This window comes from Desmodus rotundus, chromosome 12 (assembly GCF_022682495.2).
Source record: "Desmodus rotundus isolate HL8 chromosome 12, HLdesRot8A.1, whole genome shotgun sequence".
NCBI classification, from domain to species: domain Eukaryota; kingdom Metazoa; phylum Chordata; class Mammalia; order Chiroptera; family Phyllostomidae; genus Desmodus; species Desmodus rotundus.
Window position 1 is genome coordinate 7,787,782 of NC_071398.1, and position 18,037 is coordinate 7,805,818.

Here is an 18,037-nt window from a genome sequence, read left to right on the forward strand (position 1 = left end):
TGCTCAGGGAGAGACAGTAAGAGGGCCTGCCTATTGCTTCCTCGTAAATCGCACACAGACTCTCAGCACAGATGAGGGAGAAATAGCTCCCCCCACCCCTTATTGTTTAAGAACTCTGGGAGGAAAAGATTCCAACTACGCAGCGGTCAGCAGTTGCTGAGTTCAGCTGTCTGCGAATCTCAGTGAATGGAAGCATCTTTGACATCTTCGTTCCTCTCCTTAGGGAGTGACTTTGTCAGCATAAAGGAGATCAGCAGCCCCCTTCATGTTCCGTTTTAAGGTCCTGAACTCCGTTTCTCTCCCACCTAATGCAAGTAGTTTGGGTTTTACAGCGGGACCCCTCCTTGCCAGCCGTGTTATAAGGTCTAGAGAAGGTCACAGAACCAGGTGGGGTTCCTGTGGCAGTCCTCTGTGTCTAGGCCTGCGTCCCGCCCAGCGCGTCCTTCAGGCACACAGGGCTCTGCCTGGGGCCTGGCCGCCCGTGGGCTGAGCCCCTCTGACGGGCTCCATTTCCTCCCCCAGGCGAGTCCCACTTCACGGTGAACCAGCAGCCCTTCCTCTACTTCCAAGTGCTGTTCCTGACGGCGCAGTTCGAGGCGGCCATCGCCTTTCTCTTCCGCATGGAGCGGCTGCGCTGCCACGCTGTCCACGTGGCCCTGGTGCTCTTCGAGCTGAAGCTGCTTTTAAAATCCTCCGGACAGAGTGCTCAGCTCCGTGAGTATTTGTGGGCAGCAGTGTCACCATAACGCATACCCCATCAGGTGGCGGCACGCACATCCCTGCAGCCCACAAGGACCGGGGCGGACGGCACCCGCCAGGATGACGGTGCCTTGCAAGGCTCTCATTCTGTGGCCGGGCAGCCAGGCTGCCTGGAGAAGGCTGCAGGAGAAGCATCCTGGAGTCATGAGCCTGGCTCCCACTCGGGCTGTGACCGGGCGTTCCACCCAGTCACCTCGTGGGCAGGTCTGTGTGGGGTGGTGGAGGCAGACGGGGGAGTGGCGGCAGCTTCCTTGACAGTTAGTGTGACAGTCACCCAGCGCACACCCCAAATGGTCTGTGGTCTCCGTCTTCTCATTCAAAGACCAGCGTGCTGGTAATTTACTGCAGAAGGCCGCTGTCCCCACTCTGTGCCTGGAAAGAAGCTGAGGACAGGGTGGCGAAGGGGCTCCAGAGCTGCCCGACATTGGCTGGGCCACAGGACAGGTGCTGCTGGGTCTCTGGACTCGGCTCCCACAGCTCCTGGCCACCTGGGCCAGAGGAGCAGTGTGGTGGTGACCAGCTCTGTCCCCCACGGTGCAGTCAGCCACGAGCCTGGTGACCCGCCCTGCATGCGGCGGCTGAACTTCGTGCGGCTCCTCATGCTCTACACCCGGAAGTTTGAGTCCACGGACCCGAGGGAGGCCCTCCAGTACTTTTACTTCCTCAGGTAAGACTCACTTTTGACCCTTTACTTCAGCTGGTTTTGCCCTTGAGTCCACCCCAGAAGGCACGTTGCTTTTGTCCCCTCCCTACAGGGACGAGAAAGATAGTCAAGGAGAAAACATGTTTTTGCGCTGCGTGAGCGAGCTCGTGATAGAAAGTCGAGAGGTATGTCGGTCTCCTTGTCTGTCCCCCCCACACGTGATTGTCAGTGTGCATGTTCTCGGCCAGCGGGACCCTGTAGGGTCCCCTCGGTGCAGTTAGGGTGGCTGTGACCCAGGGGAGCTTTAGAGTCTTCTTTGGTTTCTGACAATGACTTACTGTTTCCCAGTTAACGTGAGACTTTCCTCGCCTCCCCTACTTTCTTCCCCTTTCGTCCCCAAAGAATTGTGGGCATGTGTGTGTCTTGTGCAGTGAATTGAGGAAACTTCTTTTGTCTCCGCAGTTCGACATGATTCTTGGGAAGCTGGAGAGTGACGGGAGCAGGAAGGTGGGTTAAACACAGCCTGGGCAAGGGTTCGTTTGCAGCTGGGGTTTGTAACTGTCAGAGATTGCAGATAGGCTTTAGGGTTCAAGGTGCCAAACTTGCAAATGCGAATGAAGTTGCTTCGTTTCAGAAACTAAGAATGAATTACAGGCCCCACGTGGTGACCTTGATCTTACACACATTTCTGTTTCTCTTTAAAATATGTAAATAGGTGATTAGGCAGCTTTTTTATTCAAAGTACTCTGTTCACTGTCATTTTGGGAGCTAGGAAAGCTACGTATCTGGAAACACACAAGAAAGGAAACTGATTAGTGCACCTACCCTCCCAGGTGGGGAGTTAGAAATGTGCCGGACCTGTCTCAGAGGGCAGTCTCTGAGGGCTCGGACCTTCGCCCCAACCCCCGAGATGCAGCGGCCCCCTGAGACCCGCGTGCCCGCTGGCGGCCCACCCCACTCGAGCACACTGCTCGTGCCCCCACTTTCCTCCCGTGTCCGAATGGTGGCCTCAGTGTGAGCTCACACTGCTCGTGCCGTCCCGCCTGCAAGTGAGGCCGGTGGGCGTGCTGATGAGACGGCGTCCGTGTCCATTAAGCAGTGACAGTCGCCGGGCACTGTGCCGGATGCATTGCAGGCATCTTCTGTCTAATTGCCACGAGGACTCGGGAAGGTTGGAGTCCTTGTTACCTGTGTTTCATTATCTGTGTTATTATTACCTTGTTATCTGTGTTTTCCAAGTGAGGAAGTGAGACGAGAGGTTAATTGTTTCCCCTAAGGTCATGCAGCGAGTAAGAAGGGGAGCTGGAATGTGAACCCAGTCCCTCTGGAGCCCAGAGCCCCTGCCCTTCGCCGATCTGTGCTGCTTCCAGGGCGGCCGGTGCAGGTCCCTGACCTGCCGCCCCAGCCCTTCCGGGATTCCTGAGGCCCCCTCAAGCTCTCCCGGCCATTTGGTTGGTGTTGAGTGATGGTGGTGATTTTTTAAAAAAATATCCCGACACCACTTGTCATGTATATTTTGAGCACTCAGTTTCTTTTGCCACCTGTCTTAGAAAGCAAATGCAGAATCTCTCAGGCATTTTTTTGAGTTTTTTGATGTTTCCTCCCTGGTGCCCGCTCATCAGCAAAGTTAAAGCCATTGATTTCACCCGCACTTGGGTCGTTCTGGAAAGTTAGAAGGCGCAGCGTCTTACTGCTGACCCGTCTGTGCTGCCGTCCCCCTGCAGGTGTGGTTCCCTCGGCCCCTGCCGTACGTTAGATAAGCCAGAGCCAGCCGGTGAAATGTGTGCATTGCCCTGGGCAAGCATTTCAGTTAAAGTAGTTTTCAGACCCCAGTTGCTCCTCTGCCTTTAAAATAACAGCTCTGTGGACCCATCTCTCTCTCTCTCTCTCTCTCTCTCTCTCTCTCTCTCTCTCTCTCTCTCTCTCTCTCTCTCTCTCTCTCTCTCTCCCCCTCCCTCCCTCCCTCCCTCTTTCCCTCCATAATTTGTCTCGTCAGCCTGGAGTCATAGATAAGTTTACTAGTGACACAAAGCCTATTATCAACAAAGTTGCTTCTGTGGCTGAGAATAAAGGACTGTTCGAGGAAGCAGCAAAGCTGTACGACCTTGCCAAGGTAAAGCGTGCCCTTCCGCCTTCCGCACCTAATCCATCTGTCACCTGGTGTGAAATGCACACATGTTTGGGGAGGGGCCGTGGCCATACCGCTCCCCCTGCGAGGCCCTTTCCCTGGTGTGCAGGCAGCCAGCAGTCCAGTCAGGGTGGACTTCCCACCTGCAGCTTTATTCCCGGCCCAACATGAGCGGCGTGTTGTAAGTGTGCCCTGTGGGCGCTGAGCTGTCGTCTCCCTGGGCAGCAGAGTAAGCGCCCGCCACATTGCGATGGCGAGGCTGCTGGTGAAAGTGCCGCGGTGCGTCCGGGCAGCCGCAGCCGCACCGGAGGAGCAGGGCGTGGCAGGGAACAGGAGGACAGCCGAGGCGCCCCGCGAGAGCCGGAACGAGTGTTTCTGCACGAGAACGCACGATGACGCTGAGCGTTGTGTGGCCTGAGAGAGATGACATTCTCTCCTTTCGTCAGCTGAGGAGAGGGAACAAAAAGAGGCTAATTCACTTTTTAAAATTTAAAAATGTTTTGATCGAGGTCAGCTGTGCAGATATTCAGTGTCTGCTTGAAGAGTATTCCAGGTCAAGATACAGGACAGTTCTGTCTGTCACCCCAGAAACTCCCCTCTTGTGTTCGGCGGTTTAGTCTTTCCTTCTCTTGACCGTGCGCTTCCTTCCTGAACGCGAACTACTGACAGAATGCGGACAAGGTGCTGGAGCTGATGAACAAACTGCTGAGCCCCGTCGTGCCCCAGATCAGCGCCCCGCAGTCCAACAAGGAGAGGCTGAAGGGCATGGCCCTCTCCATCGCGGAGCGGTAAGGCTGGCGCCAGGGCCGGGCCGCCAGGGGCCACCCCCATGCGTCTTCAGCCTCACCGGTGACCCCCCCGCACCCCCAGAGCTCCTGTTTCCCTGCACCGTAGCCAACACTCGCTACCAGCAGACTTCAAATGTTTTCCCGAAAAGGAGGGTAGGGAAGGGTATCTCAGCATTTTCGTCCTGCTCATCAGGTTTGATTGTAGGCGTTGCCTTCACCTCTGTTCCGTTACCTGCCCTCTCAAAGGCATTTGGGAGCAAAGCTGGGGACGGCTGGGCAGGGAGTTCCTAGAGGGGGTAGCCAGCCTTTCAGAATCCAGCTTCCTCCTGAGAGCAACAGAGTTGTCACACTTGACTCAGTGTGGCTCCCGGGCTGAGGCCACAGGCGTTCCTTTTTGTGCCCTCCACATGCTCCTAACGAAGTGACCCGGGGAAAACGGGGCTGGGGGTGCTTTCCTGAGGCAGCACAGAAGACCATTCTTTGGCAAATGAGACGTTTCCACTTAGCAAACCATCCCCAGGGATGGTGGCTGAGGCTGAAAAACATTGCTTCGTACAGAACATTTGTAGGGGGATTCGTGTCAAGTCCACTGTCAAAAGCACAGCCATTTCAAAAAGAAGCACTATTCTTGCTCCTTAATTCACCCCACGTAGAGAGTTCAAGAGGCTCTGACGTTTTCCAAACGCTACCCTAAAGTCCAGGTTGCACAGAAATGCGTTACCTGCCCCTGACCCCTTCCCTGTCTCTGGTCTTTCAGGTACAGGGCCCAGGGCATCAGTGCCAATAAGTGTGTGGACTCCACGTTCTACCTGCTGTTGGACCTGATTACCTTTTTCGATGAATACCACAGCGGCCATGTGGACAGAGCCTTCGACGTGAGTGTCAGGAGGGGTGCATCCCGTGCAGTGCAGACGAACACGTGCCCTCAGAAACCCACAGCGGCACCTGGGAGTGCGTGGGACACAGGAAGCGGTGCCAGGGTGCCTGTTGCATGTAGGAGTTAAGTCGGTCAGCAGGTTGGCATCAGAGCCTCGGTTCTCTGTCAAGAAGCCCGTCACGAGCGGGTCCGATGCTGGCTGTATGTGCACGGCGATGGAATGGCTGTGACGCTGGGTCACGGCCGCTGGGTTTGTCTCCTAAACAGATCATTGACCGCTTGAAGCTGGTGCCCCTGAATCAGGAAAGTGTGGAAGAGAGAGTGGCCGCCTTCAGGAATTTCAGTGACGAAGTAGGTCCTTTGCTCCCTGAGCTATGGGATCCTTCTCCCTCTTCTGCCGAAAGCATTGGTTTTACCGTAGCTAGTCACTCCGAGAGCCCCGGTGCAGTGGCCGTCCAGACTGAGTTTGCCAAGCTGAGTTCAGTCTCGCATACCCAGGCCGGTGCTCCGGTGCGTGTCCGCGTCCTTGTCAGGTCGTCGTCCGAATTCCTGACTCAGAAAAGGGGGTCACCTAGTGATCAGACATGTTCTTGAGGGAAGCAGGTCTGTGGCTGATCCTGCGAGCTCTGGTTTTAATGCTTCGTTATCCACTGGTTCTAGAGGATGTTTTGGTGCCTAACTGTGATCTTTAAGTTCCATTCAGTGAACAGAACATGTGTCACGGTTCACTTCCCTTTCCCTCTCTGAACCGTTTTGTCTGGAGAAGCAGGTGCGCTGGCCGTGGACCAGTTGCCAGCTTTGGACCCCAGGGCCACTGTCCCTGCCGAGTTTCTAGCCTGTTGCCACCATATAGCTAAGGGCACTGAGCTGCACACTGGAAGCCTTAGGAGAGTTTAAGAAACCTTCGCGCCCAGGCCCTGCACCCAGGAGCTCTGGTTTCCCTCATCTGGGCTGTGGCCCCACCTCTCCTGGCCATTCCATGTGTAGCTGGGGCAGGACTGGTCTTCTTTAGAACCACAGACACGCGGGGCCAACCAGATGTGTCACTAACAGCGTGTCAGTTTAAAACTCCTCCTCAGTAGCCAGTACCTTTTATAAAACCATGTTTCTATTGTAGAGGAGGAAGGAAGGCCAGCTTCCGCATGTGTGGTGGGGCAGTGGCCTGCCGTGGTCCACGCAGTTGAGAAGGTCTTGCCCCTCCCCGCTCCCCCCCATACCTGCTGTCATCCACCCCAGCCACTTGTTCTTTTGTTGTTTCCTGTTCTCTGGAAACGTCATTCATGGCGCAGGTACACCAGCGCCTGCCCCTGTAGGCACTCCCAAGGGCGCTGCCAGGGCTCTGAGGGTCCAGGAGAGACAGTCTGGTGGGTCTGAGACAGGAGTGTCCCCACCTTCAGTGCGGACATTCAGATCCGCACTGTGCTCGATAATCACCCTGCCAGCACTGGTCACACACAGGTGGTCAGCCTGCTTTGGGCGTGCCCCCTGCCGAGGAGGAACAGCGTAAACAAGGCAGCAGGAGCGCAGCCCACCCAACCTCCTGAGCAGCGCTGCCTGGGCTTTGCTCTCAGGCTTGACGTTTCTGCCGTCACCTGCTCTTCGTGGCTGAAGCTCCCCCCCCCCCCCCCACAGCTGTGGGTGGGTGGTGGGACCAGGGCTGTCCTGGGCCCTGCGTTGGCTCCTCCCTAACTTCCACGTCTCTCTCTGTGCAGATCAGGCACAACCTCTCGGAAGTGCTCCTGGCCACCATGAACATCCTGTTCACGCAGTTTAAGAGGCTCAAGGGGACGAGTCCCTCCTCAGCGTCCAGGCCCCAGCGCGTCATCGAGGACCGCGACTCTGTAAGATCCCAGTGTGGGCCAGACCCGCGCTGAGCGCCGCCTTTCTGGTCGCTGCCCGCTGCTCCTCGAGAGGCCAGTGCTCGGGGCTGGGCGGCCGGGCGGACCCTGGGTCGGGATCCCAGGCAGGGATCATGCAGGCCTGGGATCGCCATTCTTCTCGGGCTCCAAACAGAACAGAAACAGGCGCGCCAAGTCCGCCAGTGTCACCTTTTACAAAGTCAAACAGAACGCTAACCCACAGTGACCCCGCGAGAATTTACCGCTCGTTTTAAAATACAAGGGTATTTCGCGAGTCTCAGCCCAGCGCTTCCAACAGACCTGTGTTTGCTTTTGTCAGCACCTGTAATTCGGTGCAAACCCTTGTCTCTGCTCCCAGCTGAGCCCCACAGGACCCCAGGGGCAGCCACTGCCATCCCCATTTTGAGGCCTGGAGTCGGGAAGCAGCTGGCTTCTGTGGGCCCCTCAGGTGGCAGGGAAGGAGCCGGGTCTGGGCGCCCCACCTGTCTGGCACCGGGCCACTGCCCTCGCTGCCTGCGGGGCCCCAGCATTAGCCAGTCAGCCAGCGTCCAGGTCCACAGACTCTGGGGCCTCACACAGTGGGCACCGCCCAGTTGATTTGACACGAGGGCAGAGGTGTTCCACCCAGTTAAACTGTTAACCCTGTGAGTGTTTTACCTTGACCTTTCCCTCAACTTTTCCACTTCCGTTGGATGAGACTCTCAGTATGGCTTTTAACAGCCGTACCTGATTTTGGCAGTCTAGAAACCAGGTCTTCAAAAATCCTATCTTCCTCCTGCAAGGATGCCTGTGGGCACCGTTCGCTGTGACCCCCGCAGGCACTGTCATTGACACGCCCGCCCAGTGAGCGACGGTGACAGCTTTCACCTTTAGCCTCATAGGCAGCAGTGCTCGGGCTGGCGCACGGACATGGTGGGCCCAGCCGTGTGTGTACCTGCGGCAGCTGCTGGCATCGGAAATAACGTCAGGAGGTGTGCCAGCGGCGGGCGTGCTGTGCTGCGGCCTGGGCAGCGGTCTGGTCTGCGTTTGCGTGGGAGGGAGCCCAGGCCGTGCTGCCAGGTTGCAGTATTGAGGCAGTGGGCAGTTCTGGTCCTCTGGGCGCCACTCACAGGTCAGCAGAGGCCCCCAGAGAGTGGAGCCTGTGGCCTGGCAGGCTCGTCGTCCCCCCCTACTGGGAGCTGTTTGGAGACCAGCTGAACTCACACCCTGTGGGTTTTCACATGTGTCAGCTGCCTGCCCAGGAAGTGGCCTCCTGGTTCATGCGTGGTGCTGCCAGCAAGGAGCACTTTGAAAGGAAATTTGATGGGCATTCTTATCATAAAGTAAAAATTTCTTTTGCTTTGGACAGTAGTTAGGACATACACTTGCCGATTTATTTTACCTGTCAGTTAGAAAGCGCTCGCTTTTGTTTTCTTCTTGAGTGGTCCTTAGAAGTCCAGTTACAGTCAAAAAGGTGTTTGTAGACTCTGCCTTTCTCTTTCAGATGTGGTTCCTTTTCTTGCAGGTATAAGCATCCCACAAACCTCAGTTTAGGGCCACACGAAGCGGTTCTCCAAAGTTTCTGTACTCCTTAATCAGTTTATCAGTTAGAAATCAGAGTGAAGATTGTCTTAACGTTTCTGTAAACATCTGAGTTAAAATCTTTTTCCCTCTGGAACAACCCAGGTATTCCATAATTTTGTTGCCTGGGAAACGAGGGCCAAGCCCTTAGGTCAGGAAGGAAGGAGCAGGGAAGAAGCCGGAGAGGAGCGCGAGCTGGCCTGGGGCCGCCCTCGGTTGTAGCCGTCCTCTCCGGTGTTGCGGACCCCCTGGGAGGCAGGTGGACAGAACCCAGCCAGGAGGGCTAGGCCTAGACTCGTGGGGCAGGCGGCCTGAAGCCCAGGGCCATGTCAGAAGCTGGTCCCGTGTCGGGGGAGGCAGCGTGCCTGGCAGGCCCATCTGTCTTCTGCTCAGTAGAGGGGCTTTGCTAGCCCTGCACTGAGCCGGAGGGGCACGAATGCTGTCCACCCGCAGCAGACGGCCCCTGGCACCGAGGGGCAGAGTGGGAGACCTGGTGGCTGTTCCTGGCACAGTGCCCCCAGGGGGGAAGTTAACGGGCTCTCTTCTCTCCCTCTTCCTCAGCAACTCCGAAGTCAAGCCCGAGCCCTGATCACCTTTGCGGGGATGATCCCCTACCGGACGTCCGGGGACACCAACGCCAGGCTGGTGCAGATGGAGGTCCTCATGAATTAAGGGCTCTGAGGGGCTCCCGGGACGGCGCGCCGTCAGTCCTCGGGTGCAGGGCCTGCTGGGACGGGGGGTTCTGGTTCCAGTTCCGGTTCCGTTTCTGTTGTGTTGTGTTTTGTTTTGTTTTTTGTATTATGTATTTTTGTCAGCACCAATAAATTTCTTTGATTTGTATTTCTTTACACATTTTTTCTTTTCTTTTTTTCCTTTGAAATTTTGTTTAAATTTTTATTTGTGTGGGAGGAAATGTCTTCAGCAGTGCTTGGGCCAGAGAATGACAGGCTTACCTAGGTGTCTGTGATGTGGTTGAAGTTGACCTTAACCGATTAAAACATTCACCCAACACGAGCCAGGAAACGGAGGCTTTGGCAGTTACTTTTATTTAGATACGCTGTTTTCTATAGCAGGGTCACGGTTGGTCACATTTTCATTTGGATGTGAAAGCCGGCCTGGGCTTTGGGTGAGCTGCGGTCAGTGTGTGGATGTCCAGCACCTCACGTCCCCTCTCTTCTCTCAGGTGTGCTTGAGGTCCGGTGGTCCAAGCCCACCCGCCAGACCGTTTGCTCTGATTCCAGGATTACGTAGTTTGCTGCTCTCTTGCGGTCCCATTGGAGAGGGAAACGTGGGCTTAGAAACAGGCAGCCTTACAAACAGACGTCGCAGGTGTCCCTGCTGGGGCCTGAGAAGGGCAGCCTCCCCGATTGCCCCCCGGAGCTGCCCAGTGAGAGGCGACCACAGGCCTTGTGCACCCCCCTCTCCAGAGGACTTGGAAGCCCCTCCTTCCCTTCTCTGGCCGCCAGCACCTCTGCTTGGGCCGTGAAGCCCAGTGGCTGGCTGGGCAAGTTCGTGAGTCACACTCTGAGCGGCGGGCACCACTGGGCACTGGCCGTGGGTGCACCTGTGCGGTCCTGGAGCAGAGGCCGCCCCTCGTCATCGGCTCTGTCTCTCTCCGCCAGTCCCTCAGGCCAGGCCTGGCCTGGAGCAGAAGTGAGGATGAGGGCTGTCCCTGGAAGGGCAGTGAGGGATCGGGGGTGGTCGGCGCTGCTGGTTTCCTGGACTGTGCCAGAGGCAGGCTCTCTGGGGAGCTTGTCAAGCTCCCCGGAATCTCCAGAGGTGCTCTTTGCTCCTGAGAAGAAACCTCCGTCTTGTCACAGGGCACAGTGACCCTTGCCACCCTCTGGTGGTTAAAATAATGGTTAGCTTTCCTTTTGGGAAACGTATAGACAACGGGACCATCTGCTGCTCATCTGTTGGATTCCGTCTGTCCCATCAAGCATGAGCCTCGGGGTCAGCAGGGGCTGCTCTGCCTTCGTCCTCCCGTCCCATCGCCCTGCAGCGCTCACCTTCAGCTGGGCTTGGCTAAGAAAGTCTCGAAAGGTGAGCCCCACAGGGGACTTGATCGGGCCCGTCGTGCCCTGTTTGTACGTACTGACCAACGTAAGCCCATCAGATGGTTTGTTTTAATAGCGCTCTGACAAAAAAGAAAACCGTGCTCTGGGCTTTTCCTAAAGTGTGACAGTGGTTTTTTGTTTGTTTGTTTTTTAAGTATTAGGTCTTGTAGATAGAAATATAACGATGCCATAAACGAAAGAATGCCCCCTGGCTCACCTTCTTGCTCCTCTTTCTGACCGGCAGGATTTATTGGGCGTTTGCCTTTCCTTGCATCCCGCAGTTCAGCCAGCTCCAACCAGGAGGACCGCACGGGCGTTCTGCCAGGGGATGAGGTCCTCTGCCCTTTGACTGCAGACAAGACATAAAATCAGCAGGGAGAGGAAAGCCACCACCCCTTGAGCTGCCCTGGCGAGGGAGCTGTGGAGCTGAGAGGAAAGCCTGGCTGGCATTTGAGGACTTGCCCAGAGAGGGGACACTTGTAAGGGAATAAGACAGCAGTGCATGCCAGAAGGGCCAGGCTCACAGAGCAAGTCCCGGTGCTTGGCCTAGCGGCTGGCTCCGTGGTCAAGCACAGCCTGCTGGGTCCAGAGATGCAGGAGAGACACCTGAGCGTGCAAGGCCATGCCCTCGGCAGGTTCCTGTGTACCCACGGTGCTCAGGGTCAGGGTCCTGTGACAGGTCATCCTCAGCGCACCTGTTTGGGAAACTAAATCTTGCCCCTCCACATTGGCCATGAGTTTCCCTTTTACCCAGAGAGACGGAGGAAGTGGCGCTGAGGGTCTTTCCTCTTTCACTGGGGAGGGTCCAGTCTGTCCATGGAATCAGGGCACTTGGAGCTGCGGTTCGAGCCGGCCTCAGAGCGGCTCGCCGTGAGCTCACTGGCTCCATCTGGGTCCCTTGCAGAGGCCTTGAAATTTCATTTCAAGGAATCTGTTCCTTTGTTGTTGTTTTTTTAACGAAACAACTCTGACTGCCAAACATTGAAGGGAACACGAGGGAGCTCTTTCAGAGGGAATCCTTTGCTTTTGTCGTTCAAAGAGCAGGGGGCGCCTGTTCACCCTGGGCCCGGATGCGGGCCCTGCCCTGCCCCCCAAGAATGTGCAGTCTAATTGGAGACTTCAGCGGCCGTGTAGCCTCCACGGCGGTTATTCCTTTGAGTCATCACTTCTAGGGCTTACGTCTCTTTAAACAGTACTCTGGGCCTCTTCCCATAGTAGCCAGCATTTGCTGATTCGCTTTTTGCATTTCCCCCCTGTGCCTGCTCTATTTGAGTAACCTCCTGATCAAACACTTAATACTAAATTCAGCAGTTACATGTAGATGTGCCAAGTGTCCTACTGCCTTAGGTGGATGGCGGAGCCCTTGTTTCTCCATTAGGTGTCCGAGCCCTCACCTGCATATCAGGAAGTGACGCAGGCCCGCTGAGTGCCGACTCGAACCCCAGGCTGGTGCTGGCGGGCCCCGCACGGACGGGACTCGGCCTCAGCCGGCTGTGGAGCCTGACTGAGCCCCACATCCCACACACTAGGAGGTGTTCCCTATACACTTTCTTGTGGAAATGTGAAATTTATGGCATCCTCCAAGATGCCCGTTTTTTATCAGTAAAATGTGGCCTTTACAAGGCCTGCATCTCAGGTGTATCAGGAAGAAATCGGCAATGGCAGGCTGTTTTCAGGGTCCCAAGTGCCCCCTACTCTTCATTCTAGGCTGGATTCAGAAGTCAGCGGCCCCCACACCGCCTCTGACAGTCTCACAGCACATAGCACCCCGCACGGGGTGGGGAGGGGACGAAAGGGAATCTGTCTGCTTGCTGCTTGTTTCTTACTGCAAAGATTGATGGGAGAACCTGAAAACCACCAACTAAAACATTTTGAAAAGAATTTCAAGTGACCCGCGCTTCTCCTTGCTGGTTATGCATCTGTTGTGATTGGCGGTCATCCAGGGCCTGGCTGGCCGAGCCCCGTGTACTAGTGTGTCAGTCCAAGTTCAATTCAGCCATCCGCAGCCAAGTAATCAAGTCCCCGTCCCAAAGTCATTCATGAGTCCAGGGAAGGTGGGCTCGCTCTTCCAGGCCTCTTTGTGGAAACACTGATGGCGCTAAGTCACCGCCCGGGAGAGGGGCCTCTCCTTCCTGGCCTAACCTTGATGTTTGAAATTGCTTTTGTGTGCCCTGTCCCGGGCATCTGGCCCACGATGGGTGCTCAGCAAATGTTTGAGCAGATGCTTCGCTTTGGCCCCCTGCGCCAGCCGCTGCCCCACACCCTCTGTTCCGCCCCCAGTGCCTGGATTCACGCTGTTTGAACGGGGGTCCCTAAGAGGCAATCAGCACGAAAGGACGGTGGGGAGGAGTGTGTCCTGGGGTTAGATTAAACGGCTGCTCAGTCTGCAGGGAATCGTGATTTCCTGTAAAGAACAGTAAAGACTCGATCTTTAAAGAGATTTTTAAAAGGTGGCAGAGAGGGCTAGCGTAAGCCCAGGGTTGCAAGGGCTTACTCTGTCCTCCCTGTTGCCCTGTTTCTTGGGGTGGGGGGTGGGGGAAGGAGTTTGCCTCAGAGCCGGAAGTAGGGGAGCCGGTGATCCCGAGGGGATTTGTGGGGAGAAACAGACATGCGGAGCCCCTTTGGGGGCCCCAGCAGAGCCAGCTTAGACGGGTGCTCAGGCGACATTCAGGGCCCCCGGGCCTGTGGCTGAGGCCCCTCCATCTGGGCCAGAGTTAGCAAATGAAAGCACAGGACAGGAGGTACATGCGAATTCCAGGTAAAGGGCCGGCAAGTTCCCAGGAGGGGTACATCCCAGTTGTATCTGGCTGCCCCTCCAGGCTTGGCCCAGGCTGCTCAGAGCTCTGCAGCCACATCGGATTACCCTAACTGTCGCACTGCTCCTGCGTCTGTGGGCCGTGGGAGTGACAGCACGCGATGCGAAGTGACTTGAGAGAGGACTGTCACTGGAATCCGGTTTAGAAGTGCCAGGGGGTGGATTGAGGGAGGACTGTGGGCCCCAGCTGCCTTCAGCTGCCTTCAGCTGCCGGGGTCCGCTGGCATTTTTCGATCGGGGATTTCAAATGTGCATTTTATAAAGAGGAAGCAGGCAAAGCACAGCCTTTTCCCACTTGATCAGTAACTTTCACTAGAAATTCACTGGGGAGAATTCTTTGTTTTATTCAGTTGACCAATTATTTTCTTTTCGTCTTTGCTTTTCTGCCTTGTCACTGTGTGGTGTCCATGGGGAGAAGGGGCAGGGTGGGAGAGTGTCGGTGTATGTGGCCTGCTTGTTCCTTTCTGTACAGTAACTTCTGCGTTTACTCTGTTTAGGATGGTTCCTTCACCACCACCCCTGTCTGTAGCCAGTACGTTTCTGGAATGTTCTCCCAAAGTGCCATGTGCCCCCTTTGTTCAGTCCGTCAGTGGAGCGGAAACCTCTTTCGGGCCTCCTTTCCTGGGAATGTCCTTAGCGCAGCCTGGGGCTCCTCCGAAGGCAGCAGAAGTGCCTCTTCCCAGCCTCTGGGGCGCTGAGCCAGGCCCCTTCTCCACTCCCTGCGAGGAAGGCTAAGGCCTGCCCGGGCCCCGGGCCTGCGAAGCCCCCACAGGTCTCTGTAAGTACAGACTCCCAGCCCAGCTCTGGGCCTTGCTCTCCCCCACCAGCCTCGGAATTCAGTGCCCGGTCAGGGGCGGCCTGCGCAGGGTCAGGGTTTGGCTGGAGGGGCGACCGAGTGGGGCGCCTTGGTGAGAAAGCCAGCATGCAGCACACGTCGGGCTGGGAGCTGTGGACCATCCACGGCCGTTTATTTTGGACGCTTATTGGAAAGCACCTTAAACTGAAATGGGGGTTGTGAGCCAGTTCTTGGCCTTGGGGGAGGGGCAGGTGGGACTGGGGGACTATGTTTTGGTCACATGATGGGAGAGACGTGGGCCCTAATCACAGGACAGACACATCCCCTGCTCTCTGGGACAGTTACCTGCCTGTTTCTGAGCAGGAGGGCGTTTTCATGGTCCGGGGCATGGGATTCCGCCTGGGGACATGCAGGTGGCCGAGGAGGAAGGGGATGTTTGTCTCTCTCCACCTGGGGGACCTGGCCCTGATCAGATGCTCTGAAGGGACATGGCTCCAGCTGCCTGGTGGCTGAGGGGGGCTACATGGAAGAGTTCCAGCCCATTCCCTTTGCAGGGGAGTCCTGGGCTTTTGGGGCCCCTGGGGCTCCAGGGAGGCCATTCCCGGGTGAATCACCTGGGAATCTGGGCCTCGTACAAGTGCCTCCACACCCTGTCGTAGGTTTTAACAGTCTCTTCGGGGACTCAGCAGCCTCTTCTGGGGCAGATTTCATTTACTTTTAGAGAGAGGGATAAAGAGAGAGAGGAAGAGAAACAGCAATGTACGAGAGAGACATCCGTCGGTTGCCTCTTGCACGCCTCCAACTGGGGACCTGGCCCGCGACCCAGGACTGTGCCCTGACTGGGATCTGAACCCGTGACCCTTCAGTTCGCAGGCTGGAGCTCAATCCACTGAGCCACACCAGCCAGGCCTTAGTTAAAACCTTTAAAAATGCCAACCAGGTGGTCACCCCAACATGAGAGGAACCTTAGCGGTTCCCTAGGAAAGGCCAGGTTTCCATAGAAGCCCTAGGAAGCCAACAGCCACAGAGAAGTGTGAGGACAGATGGTGGGCAGCGAGCCCTCTGCCGCCCTCAGAGCCTGGGGAAGCTTTCTGCTGGCTGTTGCTGGGAAAGTCATCTCCGGGGAGGTCAGCTGGAAATTCCCTCCGTTGCTGCAAATGCCTCAGTCCCAACCAAATACACCAGCCTGGAGGCGCTGTCCCCTTCATGACCCAGCCGGCCCTCCTGCCCTCAGGGTGGGTCCCTGGGCTGAGCTCTCTGGGACCCTCTGGGGGCGGACAGCAGTGACCATCTGCATTAGAGAGCACACGGCCTTAGAAGGAGTCAGAGACTTCCTTGAAAACTCAATTCTGAAAGGAAGGACCTCAGCACTGAGGGGGGCAGGGCAGGGGAGGAAGACCCCCGCTGGCTCTCTGATCACAGATTCCCAGTAGAATAAGCGGGCAGCAGTGCCACCAGGCTTCAGGGCCCGGCCTGTTCCAGGGACAGTCACAGCCCCTGGGGCAGGCCTGAAAGTTGGGTGAAAATCCCCTCTTCACCGTCTGGTCACCGTGGGACTGAGGGCAGGTCCTTTGTCCGCTCCCAACCAGTTTGCTCAGGAGTGCGGCAGGGTGCCGGTTCCTTTCCAGAAGCCTCTTGGGAAGAATGAGTGAATTTCTAGAAATCGCCTCCTTATTCCCCGTCACACGGGAGCCCTCAGTAAAGGCTCGCTTTGGCCACCCTGCCCCTAGCCTGGCTTAAACAGGCCTCTAGAGCTACAGGTACATCCTCTAGCACTTGGCTTCTGTGCTTCACAGTGTGTCTGTCACGTGGGTGCAGGGTGGAATCCGTTACCCCTACCTCAGGGATACCTCTTTTTCCCCAAGAGACAAAACAAGGTTAAAGTCGTTAGGCTAAAAATTTGCTATTGGGGGACAGACATTGACATGTCAAGTTCAACTTGCGAGTCCTGTTCTTTCAGTGACTGCTAAGTGGAGAAGGCAGTTAACAAATGTCTGAGCCTCCGCCCTGTGCCAGGCGTTGTCCTAGGCACCAGAACACAGCGGTGAATGAATCGAGCTCCCTGCCCTCTAGGAGCCACATTTTACTGGGTGGGACTTGCTTACAAGTGGCTCTGTCTCCGCAGGCTGACCTGAGAGCCTCACCATTCAGCACCCACCGCAGGCCGCAGGGCTAAGAGCTGTGGGCCGATTTTTTGACGCTGGGGCGCAGTCCCGGCTTTCCTCAGCGCAGGTGTGGTTGGGGGAGAGGGGCAAGCAGGTGTGAGTGCACCGGTGCACGCACAACGCATAATAAAATAGGAAGCCTTAAGAAATGACAGAAAGGGCCAGGGTTTCCTGTGTCAGGGGACACGGGAGCCCTGCACAAGTGACCAGGATTCCTACCTGCAGACATCAGGGCTGGGGGCGCGGGGTGTGGGGGTGGGGGGGCGGGGCTTGGTGTGGGGGTGGCCATCCCACCAGCCCCAGATACAGGGAGCTCAGCTCTGACCTTGGCCCGGCCCCAGCGGTGTGAAGCAGCTGTTAATCATGCCCACGACCTTGAAGCAGGGAAAACAGCCGGACTCAGGTGAGTTGAGGGGCCCTGGAGCCGCGTGGAGACCTGCCAGAGGTCAAGGGCCTCACCCGCAGCCCTTCCTGGCCTGACTGTAGGGGATCCATCTTGCTGAAGAGGTGAGTACGTGGAGGTGGGGGGCTCCTAGGGGATGGGGTCCATAAGGTGGAGCGAGGAGGGGTGGTCCAAATGGGGGGCACACTGGTCTGTACAAACCAGTGATCAAGGGCGCCTGTTGGCCTTGGGCAGAGAACCAGCATAGAGGGCGGGTGGCCGTTGTGAAATCGTGTGTCCACCCAGGTGAAGTAAGCTCTTTAGGAAACTCCTACCACCCGGATGGTCATTTCTCAGGAACTGGACGTCAGCACAGCCTTGGGGAAGGAGAGCCGGGTCTGGCTGTTCACAGCTTTAGTCAACGTGTCTTTCCTCTAGCTTCCCGCTCCCGCTCCCGCTCTCGTGCAGCCCTGGTTCTGCGTCGTCGGAACCATCAGGGGGCTCCTCTGAAGTGCTGGTTTGCAAGCCGCTGCCCCTGAGCCTCTGACTTAAAGGGCCTGGGGAGGGGCCCAGGCACCAACTGGCGTTTTTAAAAGCTCGCCAGGTGACTTTCATGCCCTGGGTCAAGAGCAGGGTCAAGACCCCTTGCCCTGCCCAGAAGCAGGGAGGGAGGTCGGCCTTGGGTCTTTCTAGATACAGAACCCCCGCCCCACTCCTCGACCCAGGTTTTCAGCCATCGGATGTCTGAGATGCACTGAGTAGGGAGAGCAAATCCCTGACTGGTTGGGGGGAAGTAGGCCCACACCCAGGCCTACTGGGTCAGCTTGCCCACTGTGTGCCCACCAAGGTCAAAGCCGGTCGGTCAGCACGTCTTTGGTGGTGGTGGTTAACCAGTAAACGTGGCATCAGCTGAAGAGCGTCATTGTGTGTATGTTGGGATGGGGGCGGTGTCACACTTCCCAGGAAATCACAAGTGAATGACATCTGACAACTCTGGCTGACCTCTGGCCCCTCATCTGGGATGTTCCGTCCTTGCAGCCAGCTGCCCCAGCCTTCCTGTGTCCCCCGTTGGGCAGACACGTGCCTGGAAGGGCTGGTCCCCGGCCCTCGCAGGCACGTGCTCGGTGCTCAGGGCTGGCTGCTGCTCACGGAGCTGCCCAGGCGTAAGGAGCCAGCTTCCACACCACAGGCAGCCCCTCAAACTCCCT

General features: G+C 56.8%; 1 protein-coding gene across 2 annotated transcripts in view; it reads left to right on the top strand.

Moving 5' to 3' along the window:
* NUP93 (nucleoporin 93) overlaps positions 1-9,454 on the top strand; it is an 85,441-nt gene extending 75,987 nt beyond the window's left edge. For both annotated transcript variants that reach the window (XM_024551421.3, XM_024551422.4), the window contains 10 exons: positions 523-714; positions 1,300-1,426; positions 1,515-1,587; positions 1,865-1,909; positions 3,399-3,515; positions 4,200-4,318; positions 5,076-5,193; positions 5,463-5,546; positions 6,908-7,036; positions 9,176-9,454. In XM_024551421.3, coding sequence (XP_024407189.1) covers positions 523-714; positions 1,300-1,426; positions 1,515-1,587; positions 1,865-1,909; positions 3,399-3,515; positions 4,200-4,318; positions 5,076-5,193; positions 5,463-5,546; positions 6,908-7,036; positions 9,176-9,286 — 1,115 coding nt within the window. In that variant the 3' untranslated portion in view covers positions 9,287-9,454. The remainder of the gene's footprint in view (positions 1-522; positions 715-1,299; positions 1,427-1,514; positions 1,588-1,864; positions 1,910-3,398; positions 3,516-4,199; positions 4,319-5,075; positions 5,194-5,462; positions 5,547-6,907; positions 7,037-9,175) is intronic.
* Positions 9,455-18,037: the final 8,583 nt, after the last annotated feature.